This window comes from Tamandua tetradactyla, chromosome 2 (genome assembly GCF_023851605.1).
Source record: "Tamandua tetradactyla isolate mTamTet1 chromosome 2, mTamTet1.pri, whole genome shotgun sequence".
In the NCBI taxonomy this organism is placed as follows: domain Eukaryota; kingdom Metazoa; phylum Chordata; class Mammalia; order Pilosa; family Myrmecophagidae; genus Tamandua; species Tamandua tetradactyla.
The window spans coordinates 158,995,075-159,020,013 of record NC_135328.1 but is presented as its reverse complement, the minus strand read 5'-3'; the positions used below and the strand labels follow the sequence as shown (position 1 = coordinate 159,020,013).

Genomic DNA, 24,939 nt, shown 5'->3' with positions numbered 1-24,939 from the left:
ATACAGCGCCACTGAGGAGAATACAAACAAGTAGAGTCCTAAAGTGTTTATTTTGTCTAAGAAGACAGGCTAAACCAATTTGATTCCTTTGCTAAGATTTTCAAACCTTATAGAAAGAAAAGAAAAGAAATACATGATCAACTTTTCATGTATAAATTTTTTTAAAGAGTTATATCAGTGTGAGAAGAAAGTGAGGATTGTAGAATGGATACTTTAATAATGGAATTAAAGAATAAATAATTTTATATTATGATAGTATTTTCTTTAAAAAAATTCCATGTTTTTGATAATTAGATCAGATGCTTTTAGCAAATACTGTATCAGTCCATTTTACATGATAAAAGTAACCATTCTGTCATGAATCTATGACACCATTAGGGAATCCAATGAATGTAAAAAAGAAATGATTTAAGATAGATGGTAGACACAAGTTCGAGCTTGATGTATATATTTTTTTAAGTTTCCACAGTTTCGTGGAGGCCTCTGTTGGTGTGGATTCATACAGCAGCAGGAAGTTTGGAGTTGGGTGTCAGGTTATTCCATGGGATTATGGTCACTGCTCATTTTCACACAGGTTACAAAGACTGAAGACCCAGACAGTGTTGTCTGATAAACAGATGTAATGCACAAAGTCTGCTTAGAATAAAGAGCAACAGACTGTGGGCACATGTTTAGGACTCATATAAACTCATCAGCATAGTCTAGCTCATAGTTCTCTGTCTCTAGTCTAATTTGAGGTAGCTTCTTGCTGGTAAAGTAACAAGGAATTTTTTTTTTCTGCTACAATTTGTTGCAGAGACTCATGGGAGATTCATTTGCATACATCTTGTTACAAAGACTGACTACTTCCTGGCTTAGACAAAGTGTTGCCTGATAAACAGACTTAACACACAAATGTCTGTCTGGAATAAACAAGGCAAGCTGAGATTTCCATTTCCATTATCAGAGATAATCTCTTTCCCAGTATATGGGAATTACGAATCTTTTCTTTAACACCAGGTCTGTCAAATTGATGTTTTATACCAGAATCACATGATGTATGGGTTGGTATAGATTTTTAAAAGGAAACAAAAAACTTGTCTGGATGGGAAGATTTGTATGGCAGAGGTAAACGTACATCTATTTGATACTTTATAGTTTCAAAACCAGGTTTTTTTGCATTATTTTATTTGATCCATGCAACAATCCTGTTAAGCTGGCAAAAGTCATTAGTATCCCTGTTTTACAGATGAAGAAGCTCATATTCAGAGAAATTAAATTATATATCTGAAATTCTTAGAATACCAATTTATAGCCATTCCATGCATCTCTCAATAATAAAATATGAATGCAATGGAAGTTAATATGTAGGATGCCCCCTGAGCAGAAGTAGTATGGTGACACTCAATAGGGGCTTTTTCTTATTTTAGTATGGTTCTTTATCAATATACAGATACATGATAGTCAGTACAACTCAGTTATGCATTATTTTCATTCTGACTCGTATTTTTTATATATACAGGAAAATTTTACAAGTATACAGGAAATACAAGTATACAGGAAAATTTTCTACTTTAAATTGTGTAAATGTATGGATAATTGTATATATTATTCTTTTTAAAAATTCCAAGAACCTGGCTTATAAATAGCATAATTTTATTGTGAAAAAGTGACTAAAAAGGGGGAAATTGAGCATAATTCTTATATTCAATAATTTTGTAGTGCTAGCTTTGTTTTTCATTGTTACCATATATAGGTAACATAAAATGTGTCATTATAGCCATTTTTATGTATGCAATTCAGTGGCATAATTTTACATTTACAGTGTTGTGCGACCGTGATAGCTTTTTAAGTATGTCTTTAGTTACGCAGGTCTGAATATGTGACCAGGTTGCCTCAGTGACCTGAGTTCTGAATTATCAACAGGTCCCATCACATGTTGACACAACTCCTGCTGTGGAAAAAACAAAATTCAAAATGCTTACCTAAATGCTTTAATTTATTTTAATCTTAAAACCTTGTCAAAAAAATGAGAAAAATTATATATTTGGAAGTATCATGTGTATATATCTTTTAAAATCACAACTTCTTACCACTGACTTCATTTATCACTTCACTGAAAAAGCTGATCATTACTTAAAATCAGTCTTAGGCAAAGATTGAACATTTAAAGATTGAGTCATTTTGTTATTACTTTCAGAGTGACTGAATTTGTCATTTTTAAAGCTTAGAAATGATTCCCGCTCACTGTCATAACACAACAATAGTTAAGCCATTTTTTCCCCTCAACGTGTTAAAACTGTGTATCATTCCGCAACCTCCTTGTGCACATAGAAAAATAACACATTTATGAGTAGGTGATAAGACATTTGAATCACTCTTCAACCTAAACAGTCTTATCATCATACATAATCCCGACTAAACAGATGGGTCTTGAATATCAGCATTAATGCCAAAAAAAGAAGAAGAAAAAAATGGAGAAATCTTATTCCTGCAAATTTAATATTTCACAAATTCTTGTTCAGAAAGTTTTTTTTTGTGTGTGTGTGTGTGTGTTTGTGTGTTTAAAGTTTTGAGAAAGAAAATGGTAGTAACAGGGATTCTATAACCATGTTCCTTCGGGAGTGGCTAAGGGGTGGCTCTCTCGAGCAGCCGGCAGTCCTGGGGTGGTCTGGTAGAGCCCCTCTGGGTCACTGCTGTGTGAACACAGCCATCCCTCTCCCTCCAAATTAAGACTAGTGGAGGCTTGACCAACATGTACAAACTAGCTTGGTCCTTTTGAAGCTAGGGCTTTCTCTTTGCTAAATCTCCCAGCTCCCTTCCCCTAAGGAAGGACTTGCCGTGCATAGCAAGCGAGTCATCATGCACACACATTCATATAAACACTTAGTTCTCCTTTACTGGGAATGTTACACAGCTACATCTTGTACTATAAAAACCCTAAAGACAAGGGTTCCTATTTAATGACCCCGTGGAGTGCTTCCATTGTTAAAGCCAACAAACTTTTATGGTGTGATTCTTCTCATTATTTATTTTTTTAAAAATTAGATTATTATATGTTAATTTCTCACTAAGCAAGCCCCAGTTGTGCACATTAATTACTGTTAAATCTTTTGGAGAAGGTATGAAGAGGGTTTGGTTATTCACTGAGCCTAAAGGATTTTACCCATTCTCTGAAAATGCTAATAATAATTGCATATTTTTAGTGGTCCAGATTTAGTGATAGTATTAAAAATTCCTGTTTGTCCTTTGCCAGATTATAATGGATGATGTTATATTTAGTGGAGGGTAGTACATTCATCAATGTTTACACTGAAGCCACAAATATGTACATATATCAGTATATCTGTACTCTGATATTCTATGTTCTCGAATAGAGGTTTTTCAAATATTTCTTCGCATTTCACTGTGATGTTGGAAAAAATTAGACGATATTCCTAAATATTATAAAGTACCATGGCATTTCTTTTCAACTGTAGTTGTGAGACGAATGAGCAAAATGTGACTACTATAAAATCACAATAAGATCACTACTACTATAGTAGTCACAATAAAATGACTACTATAGTCATTTGATACTCTGGATTTCCTTGCTACAGGAATATGTTAACATACTGGGATACTGATGATCGAAATGAGTAATTCTAAAAGTCAATCAGAAATAGAATTATTTTTCTGTTATAATATCATCAAAGCAGAAAATCGAATCTTGTCACTTTTTGACCTAACACTTTTACAAAGTACTCATTTTCTCAAACCATGAGAAACACAATTTGAAGATCTTTGAGGGCTACCATTGCAGAGAGTAAATGTTTGTTATATTCAAAGTATAATCACTGTTGTTCCTTATTTTCTTTTACCTCAGGTATGTGCCTAACCCTTCATTTATCTGATGGGAAGTATTCATTGCTGTCTCTGCCTTTTTTTTTTTTCATACTATGAACAGCTTCAAATCTTTTGGGTGGACTTTCATTTTATTTCTTTTACTTGACTTACTCCTTTTTTGTTTCTGAATGTATTCTGGCTTCTTCATATTCCCTTTTAATTTAGGAGATTTGAAACTGGACATAAATTCTAACAAATTAATTATGCATCAAGCAAGGTTGAAACTTAGGCTAAACTATTTTTCTATTGGAGCCAGAACTTGTACTTTGATGCACCATAAACTTTTGTGGCTTATCATGTTGACTGAATGGGAATTCCATTGGTTTGTTTGAGGTGGAAAGTCTTCTTCCAAGCTACAGGTCTGCTCTTCCTTCATCAGCTTTCCACAGTAGTTGTAGGGTCTTGAGGTACTCTGCAGACATCAGAGGACGGTTGTGAATTTTTATCTTGGTATTTTTTTAAATATGGAAAATATTCCTGTGTCATTCATTATTTTAGCATGCACATATTTTGGGAGGGCTTCCAAAGTGTCGGACTCCACCCTCATCTTTTGCTATCCTGAGGATTCTTATGTGGTGTGTGGACCAGTGGCTCAGAGTGGACAATTGTGTCTTCTAAGCACTGAGGAAGATTTCCTACCCAGAAACCAGAGGGGTGTTCCTCATTTTCTTTTGCCAGACGCCCAAAACAGAGACATCAAACAGAGATAATGGACTTTTATGCCCTCCTTTTTCATTTTATTAAAGTCCTATTACCCTTTAAGATGTGGGTTTACTGTACTTTTCAATCACTGTCAGTCTTTTTCAGTTTTAGAAAGCTAAACTACACATGAAAATTCCCCTTTTCAGCTCAGCGGTTATTGAGCTCTTTGGCAGGACAAGGTACCCTGTGGAAGGTACTAGGGATAAGAGAAGAACGAGTAAAACAGAAACTCTTTATTTCAGGAGCTCAAATTCTCAGAGATCATTTAAAGTAATTTAGTACAACATAATGTTAATCACACCATAAGGAATGGATATACAGTAAGGGAAGGACCGGGTAAGAGAAAGTATTTAACCTTAGATTGAGGGCAGGGAAGACTTAGCAATATTCCGTCTCTGCTTTGTGACTTAAGAACATACAACACTTGGAGGCAATGTCTATATTTTTTCCTGATCAGATTTACCATATTGACTTGTTTTTCTCATTCCTTCTATTTCAAAAAAGGGTGTTCTTTGAGTTTCCACTCTGCAGGAGAACAGAATTGAGGTTGAGGAGACTGAATATGTGTATAAGTAGCAAATCCTGTGCATGGTTTCTCTTCCAACATTGTGCGAGCTTATGGAAGTAAAGACTAATATATAGGCATTAGAATGTATTTTATTCCTTTCCCCAGTGATTATACTGATAGTAAAATATCTTTGTCTGAGTACTTCAGTGACATAACTGTAGGCGCCATAAAAATGCATAGATAGATGGCTACCAGTTCAATTAAGAGGCCTTAACCCAGCCTCCCATATGCAAACCCTCTCTATTTTAGGTTTAAGTTTCTGCTCATAAATTTTTTAAAAACAGAAGGAAACATTGTTTCTCCAGGTTGAAGTGTAAGGTTCGTTAAAACAAAAAAGAAGATTCTCAGATAGGAAAAAAAAAAAGATAACTCTAATATACTTCCTTACAATTGCATTTCCAACTCCATCATTTAAATTTACTATAAGTAAATTTTTATTTACTTACACTTACTCTTTGTATTAATGTAAAATCTTCTGACTCTCCACTAGGGAACCAGGAAAACACATTGCTTTCGGGGCTCAGATGCAAGAATCTCTCCCAATTTTATTCGGTTGGATTTATTTTTTGGACCCTGTCATTATTTCAGGTGGTAGGAATCAACTGACAAGGTGATAATTTTACAAAATTAAAACATAAAGTTACCTTTTGATTTGAAAAGTTTCTGTCAAGATATATAAGAGAGAAAAGTAAATGAATTGTTAACCTTTGTGGTAGTGTATTAATGCAAATGCTTAAGAGATCCTTCATTTATATCAATTATGTATGGGTAGAAATTAATTTGTAATTCTGGTCACTTGACTCCATACTTAACAGCATTGATGACCTTTTTTGCAATACCAGAGAAAGTGTCCATGAATTCTCAGCATGGAATAGTGCTGGAACTGGGTAGTTATGTTCCTTCTGGTTCCAAAAAGGAGGCAGTATTAAATGATCCAGGATAGTAAATAATCATTCAACTTTTTATATCATTTAAATTTTCTTGAGATCTTTGGCTTTGCCTGTCCTTTGCCAGAATGGTGTATTTTAGTATTCAGTCCTCTGATGGAGAACAATGTCTCAAGCTCTTGAATAAAACTAGAGAAATTAATTCCATTTTCAGTTTGGCTAGATGCCTCCTCCAGTGTTTGTGTTTGAGCTTTCACAAGAGGGCCACACCCCCCTGGCATACCAACTCTGAGCATTTTTCTGCCATTCTGTTGTTTGCTTTTTGTGTATTTCTTTCTAACTTGACATTTTAAATTTTCTTTGAAGATAGCTGTCTTTTGTAGCCCTTCATATTTTCCATAATCATTTTATATTTATGTAAAGGTAGGGTGGCGAAGCAAATGTTAAAGAAGAGTAAAAAGACTAACAAAGTCCATTCTCATATTCTAAAATATATATATATGTATATATTTGGATCTCTCATTATCCTTTTTTGCCTTAATGATTAAATATCAGAAAAAATAATTGGCCATTGTGTATCTAAATTAAGTGAGGTAAAAAACCTGTGTTTCCATTTATTTGTGGAAAGGTGATTATTTGTAAAGATAGCACACCTAGAAGAAGTAGAACAGTGGCTAAGTAATCATGTAGAAATTTAGGTTTGCTAGTATTATTCCAAATAAAATGTTCTCTTGGCAAGATTTTATGTATCTGTTTTGGGACTTCATCAGAAAGAATTTTGACTTTTCCTAAAACAAAATTAGATCATATATTGCTTTAATTTTAGATGTAGAAACTGAAGTTTTAAAAATTTCAAGAACAACAATAAAGGAGCTGTGCCCTTCTAAAACATGTTGAATTACTTCTCAGAGTATTTATGATTTTTAGTGGCAAAATTACAGGTTCTTTCCTTAGAAAAGGAGAAGTTAGTCATGTTATTTTAAAAATTGTTTGCTATAAAAGTAATAGTATATGGAGTTAAAATTTCAAATAGTATCCAATATAAATTTATTTGCATTTTCAATTTTTAATGCAGGCTTTGTATTTAATGTTATGGTCCCATTCTGAAAGATTTCCTTAAAGGTTTTTGATATACAGTGCTTCGTGTTTATGTCTTAGTTATGGCAATTGTGACAAGATGATAAAAGCTATCTCTTTGCCAGACTTAAATAAAAATTCACCTTTTTCGCGTCTTTTGTTATTTGAACCTTTCACTTCACATAGAATTTTTGCTATAGTCACCAGGCTAGGATTATCTGAATATTTAGAAGCAGGCATTTGCTTAAAAGTACTTCCCCATAATTAAAATCTTCATTTGCTTAAAAGCATGGAGCCTCCCTAAAGTAATAAATTAGCATTTCTAGACCTAAGGTCACTAGTAGTGCTACTTCTTTCTGCAGTATCTCCAAGAGGGAGAATGGTAATGTTATAACTCTGTTGCAATTGAAGTAATATTTTCAATTTAATCACAGTTAAGTGTCATGACCTTCTGATCTTGCAGTGAACTTCTTGCTGAAATGTGGTCAAATTTCAGACAGCTAATTCTAACCCTGGAAAGTCAAGGTAAAGTCAGGGTCCAGGCTTTCAACAGATATAGAGTTCCCCCACCCATCCCGTACTTCTTTTGTTGGTTTTCGTTTGTATTTAAATAATGTTGTAAATGGTTTCAAATCTCAGAAAATGTTTATGTCAGAAATTATCTCTTTGAAATATTTTGCCTGATTTTTCTCTTCTCTCCCAAATAATGTATCATAAATATGCTTGCTTCTAGCTCTGACATTTCTTTTTATCTAATTTAATTTTTTCTAATTTTAAAATTAAATGTTACTTAATTCTAAATTATTGCATTTAGAAATTAAATTAATGGTTTAGCTTGAATATCTGATTTTTCAAAATGAAAAAGATTTAAATTCTATAGGGTACACTGCTGCTGTTTTGCTAACAAACTCCTTTCAGAACTCCCCAATGCATCAGTCAAAGAGAAAATAGTACTTATAGGGTGGGAGAAACTTGTACCTTTAGAAAGTCTTCTTCTATAAGTTATCCCTTTATTTCAACCAAATGCAATAGGATATTAGAACTCTAGTATTTAATGGTGTTAGTTTGCAGAGTCTGTTGCTGGAATGCATAGCTAAATATCAACAGAACTTGTTACTGTTGTTTGGGTTGCTTTTATATACCAGCTTCAAAATATGTTTTGACACTTTATTATGTTCTGAATCAAGCCTCAGATGTGTGTAATGAAGGATGAAGTCTTTATCAGACTCTAGTATATAAATAATGGAGAAGAGCAGTTTGGAATGGTCTTTTTATAAAAGAATGGTTTCTAAAGGGTTTCTCGTTATGACCTGGCACAAACCAACTGCTGCTGGAGGTGTAAACAAAATCAAACGTACTCTTTAAGGGCATTGGCTGCTGCTGTTTCTTTTTCCTCTCCCCTTTCTTTTCTCTTTCCATCTTTTCTTTTTTCGTTGATCATGTCATTTTTGGTAACATTCTCATTCCTAGTTGTTGAATCTTTTCGAAAGTTTGGCACCTCTGATCCACTTTCGTTCACAGACCCTGTAATTTTTGGCTGTATTTTTATGTTTTTCAGATTCAAGTCAATCTGAAAGTCCCAGCCAGCCAAGTGATGCTGACATTAAGGACCAGCCAGAAAATGGTAAGTTTAGCCTGGGACTCGAGCAATTTCATTTAGCGCACACAGCAGCCAGCAGCCAACCCTGTACCAGGGTTTGGAGTCTGTCCTATGGACCGCCGACTAGGAACAACATTTGAAGACTCCAGGAGAAAACTCAAGTAGATTTCTTTTTTGAGGGCAAACTGTCCATTTTCTGTATCATTCCAGAAGCTCCAAGTTCTTCCCAACCCCTATCTTCAATAGTATCCCCTATCCCTATCCCAGTAACATCAGGGTACTTATGAGAGCCCTTAGCTCCCTAGAAAGTTGATTATGTACTTAAAACTGTGAGAGGTCGGGTTGATTTACCAAATCGAATCTTTTACAACATAAGTGAGGAGCCATGGCATTTTTCATTTCTTTTTAGTCCCTTTTAAAATGGCAAATGCCCCGTAGTCTTCTTCACAGATAATTTAAGTTCATTCACTAACAAGTATTTTTGAGGCCTTTTAGGAACTCACCCCTGTGCTGATTGCTTTAAGAAAACCATTTCTGCCTACTTTCAATGGTCTAAAATAAAAGTGAGGGCACATGGTGATATTTCTCAATTGCATAAATATATATAAACTTTCTTACAGAAATTCTATTAAAATAGAATGCATATTTTATATATGAATATAATAGTATCTGGTAAGATATTCATTTTGTGGTAGGCACATCAAGTAGGAAAAGCTTGTCATAGAATTTTTAAATTGAATAAAATCATTAGTTTCAATTAAATTAGAAAGGGAACTAGCAGTACCTGTCATATGCTTAACATTGTGTTCGATACTTTCACAGATACCATCTCTTAAAATTCCGGTATACTCTTCTTTGGCGATATAACTGAATGCTCTAATGGAAATTCTTGACCTTGAGGTGCTTGCGAGGGGAATATGGCATTATAGTTAAAAGCTCAGGCTGTGGTGTCGGAGAGCTTTCAAATTCTGCTTCTACTACTTCTTACCTGTGTGATATTAGATAGGCTATTTAACCTTTCGGGGCATTGATTTATTATTCATCTTAAAAATGGAGTACTAATATTACCTACCAGTTGGAGAATTAAATGAGATAAACTATACAATGTGTTTACCATAATATCTTTCATATCACTTACACAAAAATATATTGTTGGCTGTTGTTTAATATTACTCCTATTGTTTTTCTTGTCAGTGTAATCCTACTGGACTTGGTTTTCAACTCCTTTGAAAGATCTCCTTCCTCAGGTGTCTTTTCCTTTTATTGTTTTGGATTTTTTTCCATTTTGGTCTTCATCTGACCTTTTGGAACCCATCGATAAGTCAGTTGTGTCAGTATTGTGAGATGGGAGGTTGGGGCATACCTTAATAGAATTTAGTAGAATATTAAATATTCTATTACTAATGTTTTAGAATTTGTCTCATTTCCCTACCCCAGGAACTTCTTTATTACATTTTTCGGCTCTAGCATCAAATATGAACTGTCTGGCTATTCCTCTCTTCATACTGGAATTTTGGTGATATTTTCTTTATCAAAGTTGTCTTTTTAAGGGAGTCATTACGAAAAAGAACCGACCTCTGAAGGTTTTGCTTATAGTGACATAAGCAGCCACATCTTACTTTTGGCTGGCATTTTTAAAGACACACTGATATTTTTATACACCAGTTTCATTCTTTATTTTCCACCGGGCCTGTATAGATGATGTTTTGTTTTCTCATATATTTATATAATCTCCCTGAAGATCTGTCCCGAGGTATTCATTTTATTTTCATTTCTAAAAATGTGTGGGCTATAGAGGTATGTAGTTCACGTCCTTAGGTCTCCTGCCACTCTAGCAGGCTTGCGATTCATCTGTCTTCATAAAATGGCCGACAAGCTGTTCACATGCAAATATAAATTGAGAGCAAGAGAGGCCTGGCTTGCTTTCTGGAGCTGCCTGTGGTACTGATATTGTGTGTTTCCCATTTCTAAAAGCAATCGGCATTGAGCTTGGATTTTTCAGCTGAAGGCACGAAGATACTAGCCAAATTTAGTTTTACTTGGTGCTTCCTTAAGGGCTCTCAGTAGCATTTTGGAGGGACACACAAGTTCCAAGAAAGAATTATTACTATCTAGGAGAGAAAGTTATAAATTCCTCCATTTCAAATTTCCATTTATTTCAAAGAAAAAGAAGTAGAGCCTACTTTATCTTAGACAACCCCAGTTAAAGATCGGACTAGAGTCTCATAAGCTTGCTCAGTTTCTTCTACCTGCCTTTTGTCAATCTCAGATTAAGCTATTGGGGAGGAAATGATTGTATCCCTTCTCTAAAAGCATATAATCCCTAAAGGGAAATAATTGAAGATTTTAGGACTTGGTATGTATGCATTAGACAACTTTCCACTTTCTGGCATTACTTTGATCAAGTGATTATTCTCTCATTTTCATTATCCCAGATAATGAAGATGAGTTCCTGAAAGGTTTTTGGTTTGGGTTTTGGTTTTGGTTTAAGGCGAGAAGTTTCATAGACCTATCAAAAATGCAAAGAACTTTTGGAAACTTGATGGGTGAAGAAGTGATAGACTTTGGTCTTTAGATCAAGTGGGAACATATTACTCCTTCTTTATATGTATGGGAGAGGAAGCATTCTTTTTATCCCACTTCTTGAGGAGAGAGGTAACGGGAAATTAGTGGTATTTCCCTAGTAAACCATGGAGAATGAATAGACAAATGGTAACATGCTGTTTCATCCAAAACCCATAAACTATACTGTATAACTTTACCTAAAGTGGATGTAGCTGATTCTTCCCCCTGTCCAACAAGTCTATTTTCCTGTGGAATTTTTGTTTTCTTTTCTCCTATTCCCTTAATATTCGACTTTAAAAGAAAACAAATCATTGTGCAGTTAGAGCATTAGATGGGGATTTTGAAAGAATTATATAAAGGCCAGACATAAATTATTGGAATCTTCAAAACTCAAAGTTGCTATAATATAATGGTTTAAAACTCTGCCTTTATTGTCAAACAGACCTGGATTCAAACTGAGTGATAGCTGGGTGACTTTGAATAAGCTGTTGTCCATAATCTCAATTTCATCCGTAAAACAGGAATATAAAAAGTGCCTATTTCATGAGTATTGAAATGAGATATGCATGTAAAATATTATAATGCCTGATTCATAGCAAGGACTCAAAGAAAGGTGACTATTACTACCTTCTGTAGTTAAATCTATAATAAGTGTACTTTTTTGAGAGGTTGAAATTGAATGAATTTATTTATCGAATGGATTCTTTAGTCCCTTCCAAATAAAAAAATCTTCTATTATGTGGGTTTCTTAAACATGGATATCAGAAAAAAAATTTTTAAATAATAAGAAGGCACTCCTCCTAGACATCTTTCATCTTAGCTGAGCTTCCTAGGCACAAACCAAATGGAGCCTGACTTATTAAAAGTTATCATTTGATTAAGGATATATGACACATTCCTTTAAAAATATATCTGTGCCTTGAACTTCATAGGTAGCAGGTATGTATTTGTTTAATTAACAATATTAATAAATAGAAGAATATTTTGTCATTATTCTCAAATGTTCTTAAATGTCTGCTCACTGCTGAACAAGACCTTCTTAAGGGGGAAAAAAACTTGAAAAAGCTAAAAGTCTAATTTGGTTGGGGCGGGTATGAGGGTTGTTTACAGACAAAAGGACTTAAATGTATTGATATGGCTCATCAGGCTAGTAATCCACAGCTAGAGGCGAGGTATTATTTGCCTTAGTAGCTCAAGGGTTTTGTTTGTATTTATTTTCCCCAATAAAGGTACAAAATACCCATCATGCTCATTTATGCTTGATTTCTTTAAAGAATGCTATCCAGCTAAAGTTCTCAGCTCTGTCGTTCATTTACTCTGTTTGCGTATGCTGCAACCGTCTGGTTGGCCTTTTAAGAGTTCTGAAAATTTTATTTGTTGGGCTTTTACTTAAAACTTCTATTCGACCACCTTTGTGTGTTCCCGTGATGTACTCTGGTTATTGTTAAAATTTTTTATGGAACAGAACATCTGAAGAGTCTTCTCGATATTTACAGGGTCTATGAACAGCCCTCCAAAGCTTGCATTCTTTGCTGCATGGGATCAGTCATTAATGAGGGAAAAGCTCATGTGATAACCCTCCTGCTTCATTCAAGGCACGTTTCAGTAGGGCCACATTGACTCAGTGTCTGAGGCAACAGTATAGTCCAACATTGGCACTTTGAAAACACACTCCCTGCTGGGACTCACTGTTATCAGTGAAAGCACCCTTAACTAAAAAGGAAACGTAGGGTTCCCTTGCCAGAAAGAGAAAAAGCTGTGTTCACATTTTTAAAATTTGCTATCTCCCATTACCTATCCAGCCTGCTAATAATAACCCCATGTTAGTGGTTTTAAAACTGTGATATTTATAATAAGAAATGAAAGTTGGTTTTTAGATTATTTTCTTTAGGTTTAATCATATTTGTTCTTCCTCATTTATTTGGTAGAAGCACATATGTTGGTAGCATCAACATTCAGATGAGGCCTTTGGAATCAGTGGAAGGCAATTAATCATGATCCTCTCCCCAGATTTTGAAAATTTCCAGCTCTACCTGCCAATTTGAAAATCACCCTGGAGTATTAGTTGGATATAGCCTTGTTGTGTACCTTCTTCATTTACGTAATTCCTATTTGGTGTTGCTAAACTAGGTATCGTTGGTAAATGTTGTTAGATGAATGAGAAATATAATAGCCTTGAATCAAAATTCTCATTAGTTTGTTGGTTATTATTTAAATCATTTTTGTGTTCTGACTATTTTAATGTATATGAATAATTTCCAAGGCATCCTGCTTAGGATTTATATGTAAGATTCACTTTGCAGTTTTGGAGTAAGGGAAAATAAATTTTTATTTATTTTATTGATAAATATATATATTTTAAATTGCAGCCCCTTTGCTTAATATTTTAATTTTTTTCACTACTTCCTCAAATATAGTAGATTAATATATTATAATAATAAACAGTGGAAAGGCAAGCCAGAATGGATAATTCCAGGCCTTAAGAATTGTCACTTTTAGATGGACTGCTTGTTTTAGGAATTGTTTTGATTAATGTTTCAGTTTCATTGGGTCATTTTAGGAATTTTGGAAGCAAAGCAGCCTTGCAGATTGCATTTTATTGAGAAAGCAGGCTCATTCTAGTGCCATTGACTTGTAAATACAATTTATCAATATTTCATAATTTGAGTGATTTTCTTTTACAATTACCTAGGAATATTCTCTGTGGTGTTCTTTAAAAAAAAACCCTGCAGGGAAAGACACAGTAGAGTGACCTCCAAACAGCATCAATAACAGTGATGATCAATATTCTAAAATATGTAAAGATCCCAATTCAGGGAGACATTAAAACCTAAATGCCTTCTGGTTTCCAGCTCTGTATAATTAAGTTTTGACTGATGAATTTTCAGAAATGGAGGTAGTTTTTCTTGTTTTAAAAGACCAGGGAACTAGAGTTTGGTTTGCTCTAAAATTTCAGCCTGAGACCAGGTGAATTTGGCTTTTTGAAATATTGTTAGCAGATGTGACCCATCGTTGTTTGCAGAGACTCTTTCAAAATACCTCCAGACAAAGAAAATTCTTGTGTCTTGCCTTGTAAAAGATGAGGTACCAGATGAGGCTGGAGCCTTCCCCATGTACATCTTACATTTAGGATGTGCTGAGTTTAACTCGAAGGATCTGATATAGTTAAGGGGTCTTTTCAATTGAAAATTAAGGAGGAAATTTGTAGTAACTTTAAAGACTTAGTTTTACCTCACATTATGGTCCTACAAAACAGAAGATGAACTAACTGAACAGACTTTGGGTGGTTGGCTAGTAGCCAAAAAGAATGTTTTAGACCCCTCATTCTCCCGATTTCCAAATTCTAACATGGGCAGGGTGGGTGGTCTATTCAAGATGCTCCCCATTCCCCTCCTTCCCACCCCTTCCCACGCAAATAGTTTGAGAGAAAAGAAGGAAAAAGAGATTTCTTTCTGGTCCTCCACTTCAGTTGTGCCTGGGACAACTTCTCTTGTCCCAGGAGAGCCAACTCCTTGGGTGCCCACAGGAAGAAACATTTGAAGTAGAAAGGGATTTTGAAGTGTTCATTTGTAATTTATGTAGGACTGTGTAAATATACCTATTAGTCTCTATTTTTAAAATGTGATGCAATACATTTCATGTAGTATTTAAATTGGGCTCAGAAAAGAAAGCAAATGAGGAACCATTATCACATCGTAGTATGGTAGGTACATGCTGTGTATTGTCTCCGGCTGCAGCTCGTTTTGCTACTGTTTCATTTTCCCTGAGATATGCCAAGAACTAGTAGGTCGGAGCTATCCTTAGAAGGATGCAGTGTATTTCTAAGGGTCACTTTCACATACCTCCCCATCAAATAAAACTCGGTATCATGAAATGCAAGAGGCTAGTTTAGGTCAAGAATAGTGTGTGAGCCTTCTTTGCCAAAATAATAGGGTCATTTCTGATTTTACACTTGTGCATGAATGTGTTGTTTTCAAGGCTATTATTTTTTGAAAGGAATTAGCTGTTTGTGGATAATATTAGTAAACCGAATGTAATATAAATAATTTATTTGGGGATTTAGAGTCACTAATCCAGATTGATTAGGTGTCTGCTAGAAAAATTCATGTGGCCACAAGGATTTTTGGCACCTTTTCTCCCTACAGCTTCCTCATTCTTTTTCTCTTCTTTAGGTTTTACTCAGCTCCAGGCAACTCTGTTCCCCTGGCATTAACTTGTCATTAAGGAAATCCACTAGGATATCTCAAATAGAGTGGGGAGGAGGGGTAGTATTTACTGCAGATTATTTTGCCCACCATCTCAGTTGTTAATTTCTATACTTGGTTTACTTTAACCCAAAGGGAATGAGGAAGTCTCATATGCCTTATCCGCAGGCATCATATGGCAAGTATCCAAAATGAGAAGTGTAAAAGATGTTGTGGCAAGGCCCAGCAAAATGGGAATAGCCTTCCAACAATCTCTCCATGAAGGAAAATCAGTGTTTTCTTAGATCTCTGTAGGTAGTTTGCAACCAGAGAGCTTCTCAGCAAGCAGCACTTGTAAACTAAGAGATGAAGAACAAGGAGAAGCCAAATCACAGCTTCCAAATAGGTCAAATTAGCAAAGGAGAGTTGCCATTTAAAGCCTGACACTGAGCATCTGTTAAGAAAAAATTGTTTGTCTAAGTCATTTAAAGATATGTACCTCAGTTTTCTCAGAAGTAATCCAGCAGACAGTTATTAAGAATCTGCTGGGTACATTTGGACAGGGTACTGGAGGTGTTGAGGGAATACAGAGATGGATCAGACATCCTGCTTTGGAGGACCTGATAGCCTAGTAAAGGCATGAGCCACTCATTCATTCAACAAATATTTATCAAGTGCATTGTAAGAACCAGTCATTGTTCTAGGCACTGCACTGAATAAAACAGATGAAATCTCTGTTCTTATGGAGCTTATCTTCTGGTGGGAGGAACTGGACTATTATGTAACTAAAATATATGTAATATGCCAAGTGGTATTCAGATGTTATGAAGAAAAGTAAAGCAAGATAATGGGATAAACAGTGGCAGGTGGGAGTGCTATGTTATGTAGGAAGTGGCCTTTCTGATCTGTTGACATTTGAACAGAGATCTGAAGAAGGTGAAGAAGAAAGCTATATGAATATAAGAGAATTTTGTTCTGGGAGGATGGAACAGTAAGTGTAAAGGCCCTGAGGTATGTTGGAATAGCAGTAAAGGGCTCCTTTAGCTTGAGGGGTAGGAGTGAGGGAGAGAGCAATAAGAAATAATGGGTGTAGCAGGAAACCAAAAATCACATGGAAACTTGTAGGTGGAGGTAGGGCCTTGGTAAACGATTACTGTTGGCCATGTTAGGCTCTAAAGAGGAATGTGCCCAGAAAACCCCTTCATTTGTATAGTGTATCTTTCCTGAGCCCCCACAATCTAGTCACTGCTCTAGATACTGAGTGTTCACTGGTGAGCATAGCAGGCATTGCGCTTCATGTGGAATCATAGACAAAGGCCCAATTCATAGCATTCTCAAGGAATGAGACTTTCTCATCTGCTGAGGCCATAGCTTTTATTATCTCAAAAGGTTTCCTTATTCCTATATTACTAGGAGCTTGAATGGAATATTTGGCTTCACATAGCCTCTCACTCTTGCAAGCTATTCTTATTCATATAAAGGAGGCCTAAATTTTATGTGAGGTGTAAGCTTAACCCATTATCTTCGACTCCACTGGATTTTAAGTCCACAGATCTCACGTACATTTACCGTGAAGGTTGATTTTGTGCCATAATAGTTGCCAGTTTTAACGAAGATGCAAGATGCCAAGTTAAATGATGTATTTCAGATAAACAATAAGTTTTTAGTATTGCGTGGTATATACTTACACACACACAAAAATATATTGCATACCTAAACAATGTCCTGTATTTTGTCTGACGATCAGTCCCCATTCACACACTCTCCATGGAGATTAAATGGGCAATAGTGACAGCAGCATATGAAAAGATTTGATTAGTCTGTGATGATTTCACTGATGACAGATGTGAAACCACTGGAATTTAACCCACTCAAAATGAAACAGGGGAAGGGTACCACAAAGTTCTAATGATTCACTGCTTAAATTCCATCCCTTCTGCATTTGCTGATACCTAGTCCAGCCGTTATTTTGGAACAATGAATCACTTGTAAGCAGCAGTCAATAGATACAATGCAGTAGTTGAGAGTCACTCAACCTATGCAAGTAAGGAAATAATACTAATTAGTGGGGATATTAATCAAATAAGCATTGGGACAATAGGTGAGTTACTTCTTCAAAGCAAGAAGTCACAAGGTTTAGTTACTAGTGTCCTATTTTGCTATGAAACAAGGTAAAAATAGAAAATCATTCAAATAATAGAACACCAGGACATTCTACATATTAAGACATTTCCATTAAAACTTGAAAGTAGAAGGTGCTACATTTTTCATGTACTATATGGGAAGATATATATGTATTATAATTATATATATATATATGATTTTCTTCTGTAACTGAGGACTTAATTTGGGTCCTCCAAAAAACGTATACCAGGACAGGATTACACATGCAAGAGATTAATTGGGGCAACATGGGGTAAACAGAAGTCAGGAAGGTCAGGGAAATCCTTCAGGTAGTGATGCAGGTCTGACACCTGTGAAAAGAGGGGCAGAGAAGGGAAGATTGGGTTGAAGAGCCCCAGATTGCAGCAAGGTTCTTGAAAAGTTTCACCAAGGCACATGGAGAGACCTTGAGCCAAACTTGCCTGCTGAAAGAATTTTGTGTTTCAAAGGAATGGGCCAGTGTTGGCATCCTCCCATTGTCTTGGGCTGGGAGCAGTCTGGAGGACCTTTGAACAAATGTGGTTGACCCGGAGGGGTGGCAGCTGGGGCTGTCGGTCAGCAAGGCTCCTTGCAGAAGGAGGTCTGAGCCAGGCACTATACTAAGAGCTCTATAGTCATGATTTTATTTAGTCCTAAAATCAACCCTATGGAGATAGGCACTGTTAGTGTGCCCATTATATAGATGAAGAAACTGAAAAAAAAATTTAAGTAGCTTGCCTAAGGTCAAGCAGGCAGAAGAGGATTCAAACTTAATCTAACTGCAGAGCCTTAATTGTGTAATCATGACATTGCATTATAGAAAGAATGGAATTTGAATTCTGGTTCTCTGATTTATTGATTACATAAACTTGAGCAAATTTTGTAAACTCTTGGCTTGTGTTTCCTCATTTATAAGGTGGGATGTCCTCATCTTCACAGAAAATGTGTTTTTATGGTGGTTTTGCTTTGTTTTGAGCTCAGTGTTTTTCTCTCAACTACGATTGTCATCTCTTCCTTTATTCAAATCCTGTCCTCCCTAGGTTTCTGCCTCAACCTTGTGTAGAGCACCTGCTGGCTTAAGTATTTCCTCAGAACTAATGGGACTAGTTCTGTGGCAGTTATATGTATGTAGTATGGATGGATGGGTGGGTGGGTGGATGGATGGATGGATAGATGGATGTATGGATGTATGGATAAAGTTCCCAGTACTTGCACAGTCTGTAGAAGACAGTAAAGTGTAGCCATCTTCTCTCTCATCTACCGCATTGCCTTATTAGCATGATCCATTTGCTAGAGAACAATCTAGAGCATGTCAATTTTTTGTTTTTAATTTTTTTGGTTTTATAATTTGGAACCATATATTACATTTTTCCAAATACGAAATACAATTTTTCTTTTAAATGTTCTTTACTCTTTTCTACATCTCAAGTATTGTGAATATATGATTCTTTAATGAGTATCTTTTAACGATTAGCTAAATTTTCATTTGATTTTTATGTAGGAGGTGGGGAATATAAAATGAATTTAGTTGTATTTATATCACATGCCATTATGTTCGTTGGGTGACATAAAACACTTATGATTGCCAGTACATTTGAAAGTATTTCACATTGTTAAAGTTGTAAGAATGTAATTCAATCGAAAAATATAAAATGTTTATTTCTACCCATTCCTCTGCTGTTTTTTTTTGTTGCAGTACAGTAGAAGTTTGTACCTCATCCTCTTCATTTTAAATTTCTGAATTATTTAGAAGAATTAATTTTCCATTCCAAGTGAGCAAGACGAAGTTCATTAGAATATATGATTCCTAGCATGCTCCACTTTCAAAGATCATGTTAAGTCCATAGAGAGATTTATTTATTTTAAAATTGCAAATGCCATCCAAACTGAAGTTTCTTCAATCCAATGCATTCTTTGAACTACAAGTAAAATCCTTAACTGTAGGGAAGGGAAAATAAGGTACCTTGATGTCAGAGCATTACATATTTCTAAAGGTCAAACTACATAGAACATGACTGCCCTTTGAGTTCTACTGGATATGCAAACCAATGTCATGAAATGCATATAAGTAAACTTAGTACACTCTGAGATACAGCCTTGACCATTGGCTGCCAACTTGTGATTCTTGAAGGGAGCCAAAGGGAAAATATTAAAGACAGCATATATTTTTTACCCCTGGATAAACCTGCACAAGCTGAAATTAATCAAAATTTTTACTTTTGACTGTATACCTGGAACTCACTGGCTATCTTATACTTACAGAGGCTCTGTTTGGCAGTTAGCTACATTTTGGATGCATTTAATGAAAGGTGAGGGAGAAATGAATTATACATTATTTAATAGAGACAGTTTGGTAAATCAAATAGTTTGAGAACAGTAAAAGTATTCCAAGAGATTCTTAATGGTGAAGAATTGTGGAAGCCTCTGTTGTGAACCAGTAGTTAATAACCTTTAACTGTCTCTTAGGAATAGGAAGGAAGAGAAAAGCAGGTGCCAATCAGAGCAAATAAAGACTGGTTGTGTGCAAGGGCTCCCCATCATTTCCCTAACCTAGTATCCCTTCCATTCATTCTTTCCACAGATACTGTTGAATTCAATTCTGAGTAGAATTCATAGTGAGGGTCAATGTGGAAAACAGCTCAAAGTAGGGGATTAAGGCAGCAGTTCTCCCCATAAATAGATCAGGGAACATATTTTGGAACAGAAGGTTTTAATAAAGCTTGGTAGGTTAATCACACGTAGTTGTGCAAAATATTTGCATTCTGGGCTCACGTCTCTTTCTCTATGGATTTTTTTCTGTACATTAATAGGAGAGACAAGAAAATTGACCATGGTTGAATAATACCATATATTAGAAATTTATAAAGTTTGAGTATGTTATCTTAATTTGGCATAAAAATTCTTTGAGGTAGAAGATGAAGAAAATGAGGCTCAGGGACATTGAGGCACAGCTCCATGGTCAACAGTGAATTAAGTGGTGGAATAAATACTGCTTCAACCCCTTTGGGCGAGTCCTAAGACTAAACAGAGCTGATGGATAGTGAAGTGTTTGAAATGTTTTTATATTTTTATACTCGATAACTGTAATAATCTCAAATAATCTGTCTTTATTATGAGGTTTTCAATGTATTTTCTATATATCGTGCCCCCCTTCTCCAGAGAAATTTTAAACTTGAGGTCTGAGATTGGCAATGGTAACGGTAATTATCATGGTGATAGTGGTGGTGCTGAATTAGTTAGAACTAGATAATCCATCAGTCCTTCTAATTGGACATGAGCAAATGAAAATAGCAATTTGTCACAATATGTTGAAAGTGGAACAAATAAGAGAGGTTGCCTCTTTCAGTCCCTAGATCTTCAGAATTCCACATTTCCCTTGAGATTCCTCGTATACTGTGAGTGATGTGTGAACCACCGACATAGGTTCCAAATGAGGACGACAGCATTATTCATACTTAATTCATTATAATTTTTTAGAAGATACTGAATAATTATCAATAGAAGTCTTTATGTTTTCTTTGGGCATCCCTAACGTATGTTTGAGGAGACCACTGTACTCTCCTTAAAAGAAGAGACTGTTGTTTGTTGTTATATTCCAAATACAGTGTCACACTCGGCAGATATTTATTTTTAGAGTGAATGCATGAGTGAGTAAATGAGTGAATGAGTGAACCTTATTGTCAAGGGTTTATAGTTTTTTAGAGGGAAAATAATGCACAATCATAAGTTATTCTCCCTCCTTCTAGTTCATCCTTCCGTAATCATACATATACATATATAGGTATATTACATATACATATACCTATATATATATAGATATACAGATAAGTGTAGACCTAATGCTCATTGAGTACTTATTCTAGTGAGGGAGACAGATTTTTATATTTGCCATAAAATGTGATTGTGATCTTCTGAAGGTATTTGAAGTATTTGGGACACAGGGTTGTGGTAGATACAAGGATAAAAAGTTGTGAAAGAGGCAACAATAGTTAAGTTATAAGTGTTCATAGAATAGCTTTATTAGATATTTGATGTGAATATTGAAGTAAGTGTTGTTTCTAAACATTACCTAGGGCCTCCTTGGCCCTTAGAATTAGCTCAAAACCACTGTTCTGTACCATGAGGAAATCTAATGTCCACCACAGAATTTCTGCATATTCCTGGAAATTCTTTTAGGTTGAGATTATCTGCTGATTTGTCACTCCTGGACCCGCTCGGTCAGTTGATGTTAGAGAACTTCTCCCAAGCTATACAATGCTGTGTTTCATGTCTTGTGTCCCATTTGTTGGGTTCAGCCCCTTCTCTATATTTCTATACCATGCCCACCCAGAAATGATGTAAGTAGCAGACCTTAATGAAACTGTGAGAAATGGGGTTGAGGAGGCCATACTAAGTTGTGTCTTAGAACACAGCAGCCACTTCACATTGATTTCAGACAATCCTGGTCTTAAAGGCAATGAGGACAGTTGGCCACGTCTTCTCTTCTCTTTTCCTCCCTTCTCTTAAACTCTCCCTGTTCACTCTCACTTCTAAATGCAGAGGAGTTTGGTTCTTTCTTACTTCCCGAGTTTTGCAGCTTATCTTCTTGGGGGATCTCTTTTTTGCTGTTATTAATAAGAATTTTCCTCATCAGTGTATTCTGGTGCTCTTGTTAAAATAATAAATGGAATTTGCAGTTTCTCTGTGTGGGAAAGGGAAGGTGTGAGGTCCTTGTTAAGTATAAGGATCATAAGTAGAGGTGCAGGGGAAGAAAGGATCTAGCGTATATAGTATATAACAAATAGCTTGGTTTGATTAAGGCATAGCATTTCTGAATAGTTGCTAATATACCAGTTTTATCGTATTTAATTCTTAGATGGCCAGTCCTCCAGTGTGTTTCACTCCGAGTGAAGCTTGCTGACTGACTGGCTGACAGATAGAAAGCATCCATAAATGTGAGACAGAAATGAAATTAAAATGTGACTTCTTTGGCATCCACCTTTCGAACCTAGGCCTTCCCCACTTTAATTCAATTTAGTAGATGTTGGATGGAAACTAATACAGTTAAAAAGAACTTCATGTAATCTCACTAACATTCTTAGAACATGATGCTCAAGGTTTTCTGGTCAAGGATATTTGCATTTGCATTTATAGAATAGTTAGAGCCAGAATTCTGTGCGGTGGGGGGAGCGGGGGAAAGTCCTTGCTCTGAGAATGACATTTCCAATCTGTCAAAATCTGATGTGCTCAAAGCTAAAACAAAAATTGCCTTTTATTCTGAAAATATTGAAGGGAAGGCTCAGCATTGCACCAGTGAATTTGATAGCCAAGGGACTAGCCTTTTGGGTCAGGGTCAGAAAAAGTCCATTTGTTGAGATTGTAATTATCATAAAATTCAAGCCTGAGGGATGCAAAGAAAAGGTATTACAAGAAGCCAGTGTCCCACATTTTCCTGCTGACCTCTAGGTCACTTTGACACTAATTTACTAGTATCACTTATTTACTTTCTTTATGGGTTATGAGCACATTACTTGTATCTTTGTTACTTGACTGTTTTCATTTCCAGTTTCTTGATGTTTACAGTGACGTACAGAATTCTTCACACTAAATCTTAACATTTTATATTCATTCATTCAACCGGTATTTATTTATGCAGACACTTTTCCAGGCATTAGTTACCGGGCTGATGAAGCCCAGAGAAGTAAAGTGATATGCCTTAAATAACACAAGGGATTAGTAGTAGAACCGAGGCCCTTGACATCTGCTCCCCTGTCCAGTGTTCTTTTTACCGCATTATTACTCTGCCTTTCTTAGACTTGCTGTTCCTCCTGAAAAAACAAATTGACATTGAAAAGTTGCTCAAGGCCTCAAAATGATTAACATCATTCTCTTAGCTTGGAAATAGTTCATGAGCTATTGTAATAATTTCTGGTCTTCAGGAATTCCTTGACTTCTATCCCTGGTTCCTCAAAATCAGTAGAAGGTGAATAAGTCTACTCAACATTTTTTTTTCTTTTGATCCACTTGTACTCAATTTCAGACTGAATGTAGATACAAAACTGTTGCATGGAAAATAAATCATTTTTCTTAAGGTCAACAACATATTTTATTGTTTTCAAGCAGTTTCACCCCATGCCTACAAAGGCTAAAGGATGCTGAAAAGCATTCTTTTTGCCTTTACCCTTGCACCACTTTAACTCTCTCTCTCCAAAATTAATCAGGTATTTTTAATTTTTTGAAGATAATTTTTTAATGTAGGCATCAAATAACCTCGAATATCCAAAACAAACAGTTAAATAAAGTGCACAATATCTAATAATATTCCAGTTGATCCAGAATATATTTAAAGAATTTTTACAATATATCAGAATATCAGTCTTTGATTTCAGACTAACTCAGACTTATTCATTCTTAAATTCCTTGAATCTCCAGTCATTTTCTTTGCATTAAGTACACTTACCCCAGTGGCATATAGACCCACATTCAATTGGCTTTTACTTAACCCTTCTTTTTCTGGAAAGATCAGCCCAGAGACAAATGAGCTCAAACTACCCATGTTTGTTTGTTCATTAGATGTGAGGGTTATAGGAGTATAATTGTCTCTAGTAGTTTCTGGTTGTATTTGATGGTTAAAGGGATATATTAGTATCCTCTTTCTTCAGTCGCTGGTCTGAAAGATAGGACAGGCATAGAATTTAAATCCTTGATGAATTCTAGGATTTTAGAAAGAGGATGTGAGGACCTTCTGGTTCCTATTCACCTCTGCTTTTGGCCTCCAGTTGTACACCTCACCCTAGTCCCTGTCCACTAGATATCTGCTCTTTAAGACATTAATCTCATGAGAGAGAGAAGAGGAAGGAAGGAAATGAAGGAAGAAAGGGAGGAAGGGAAGGAGGGAGGGGTGCTCTGTGTTGTGAGGCTGATGGTACACTTGCCTTTCCATGAATTTTTCTGGTTGAGCAGAATTCTTTTCCCTCCCATTCTCAAAAAAGACTTCTACTGCGCCTGCCAAGACGTGCAACAAAATGGCCATGACTCGGTCATTTTCAAGCCAAGGTTTTTTTTTTTCTCTATGGTACCTATCAAGGAGTCTTTAATAATCTGATGTACATGACTTAAATTGGTGGAGAGAAGCCTCCTTTTGTTAAATGGTTCGTTCATTTCATTGGCCTGATGAAAGTTATATGAACCACAGTGAATCACACCGGTTACCCAGTTTAATTCTTTTTTTTACCCTGTAATCATTTAAAAGGTTTGCTTTATAAATATAGGACCTGTAGATAAAAGGTTTCTCTAAAAATCACTCTCTTTTCAAGATGTTTTCATTAGTTGGGATTCACTTAAGTGGGTTATACTCTGCATACCACTAAA

The 24,939-nt window shown here is 35.6% G+C and overlaps 1 protein-coding gene across 4 annotated transcripts in view; it reads left to right on the top strand.

The window, feature by feature from the left end:
• NFIA (nuclear factor I A) overlaps window positions 1–24,939 on the top strand; it is a 373,058-nt gene that overhangs the window by 187,123 nt on the left and 160,996 nt on the right. For 3 of the 4 annotated variants that reach the window (XM_077149470.1, XM_077149471.1, XM_077149469.1), the window contains exon 3: window positions 8,657–8,722. In XM_077149470.1, coding sequence (XP_077005585.1) covers window positions 8,657–8,722 — 66 coding nt within the window. Of the gene's footprint in view, window positions 1–8,656; window positions 8,723–24,939 lie in introns of those variants that run through there. The other variant, XR_013170882.1, reaches the window with a different exon arrangement.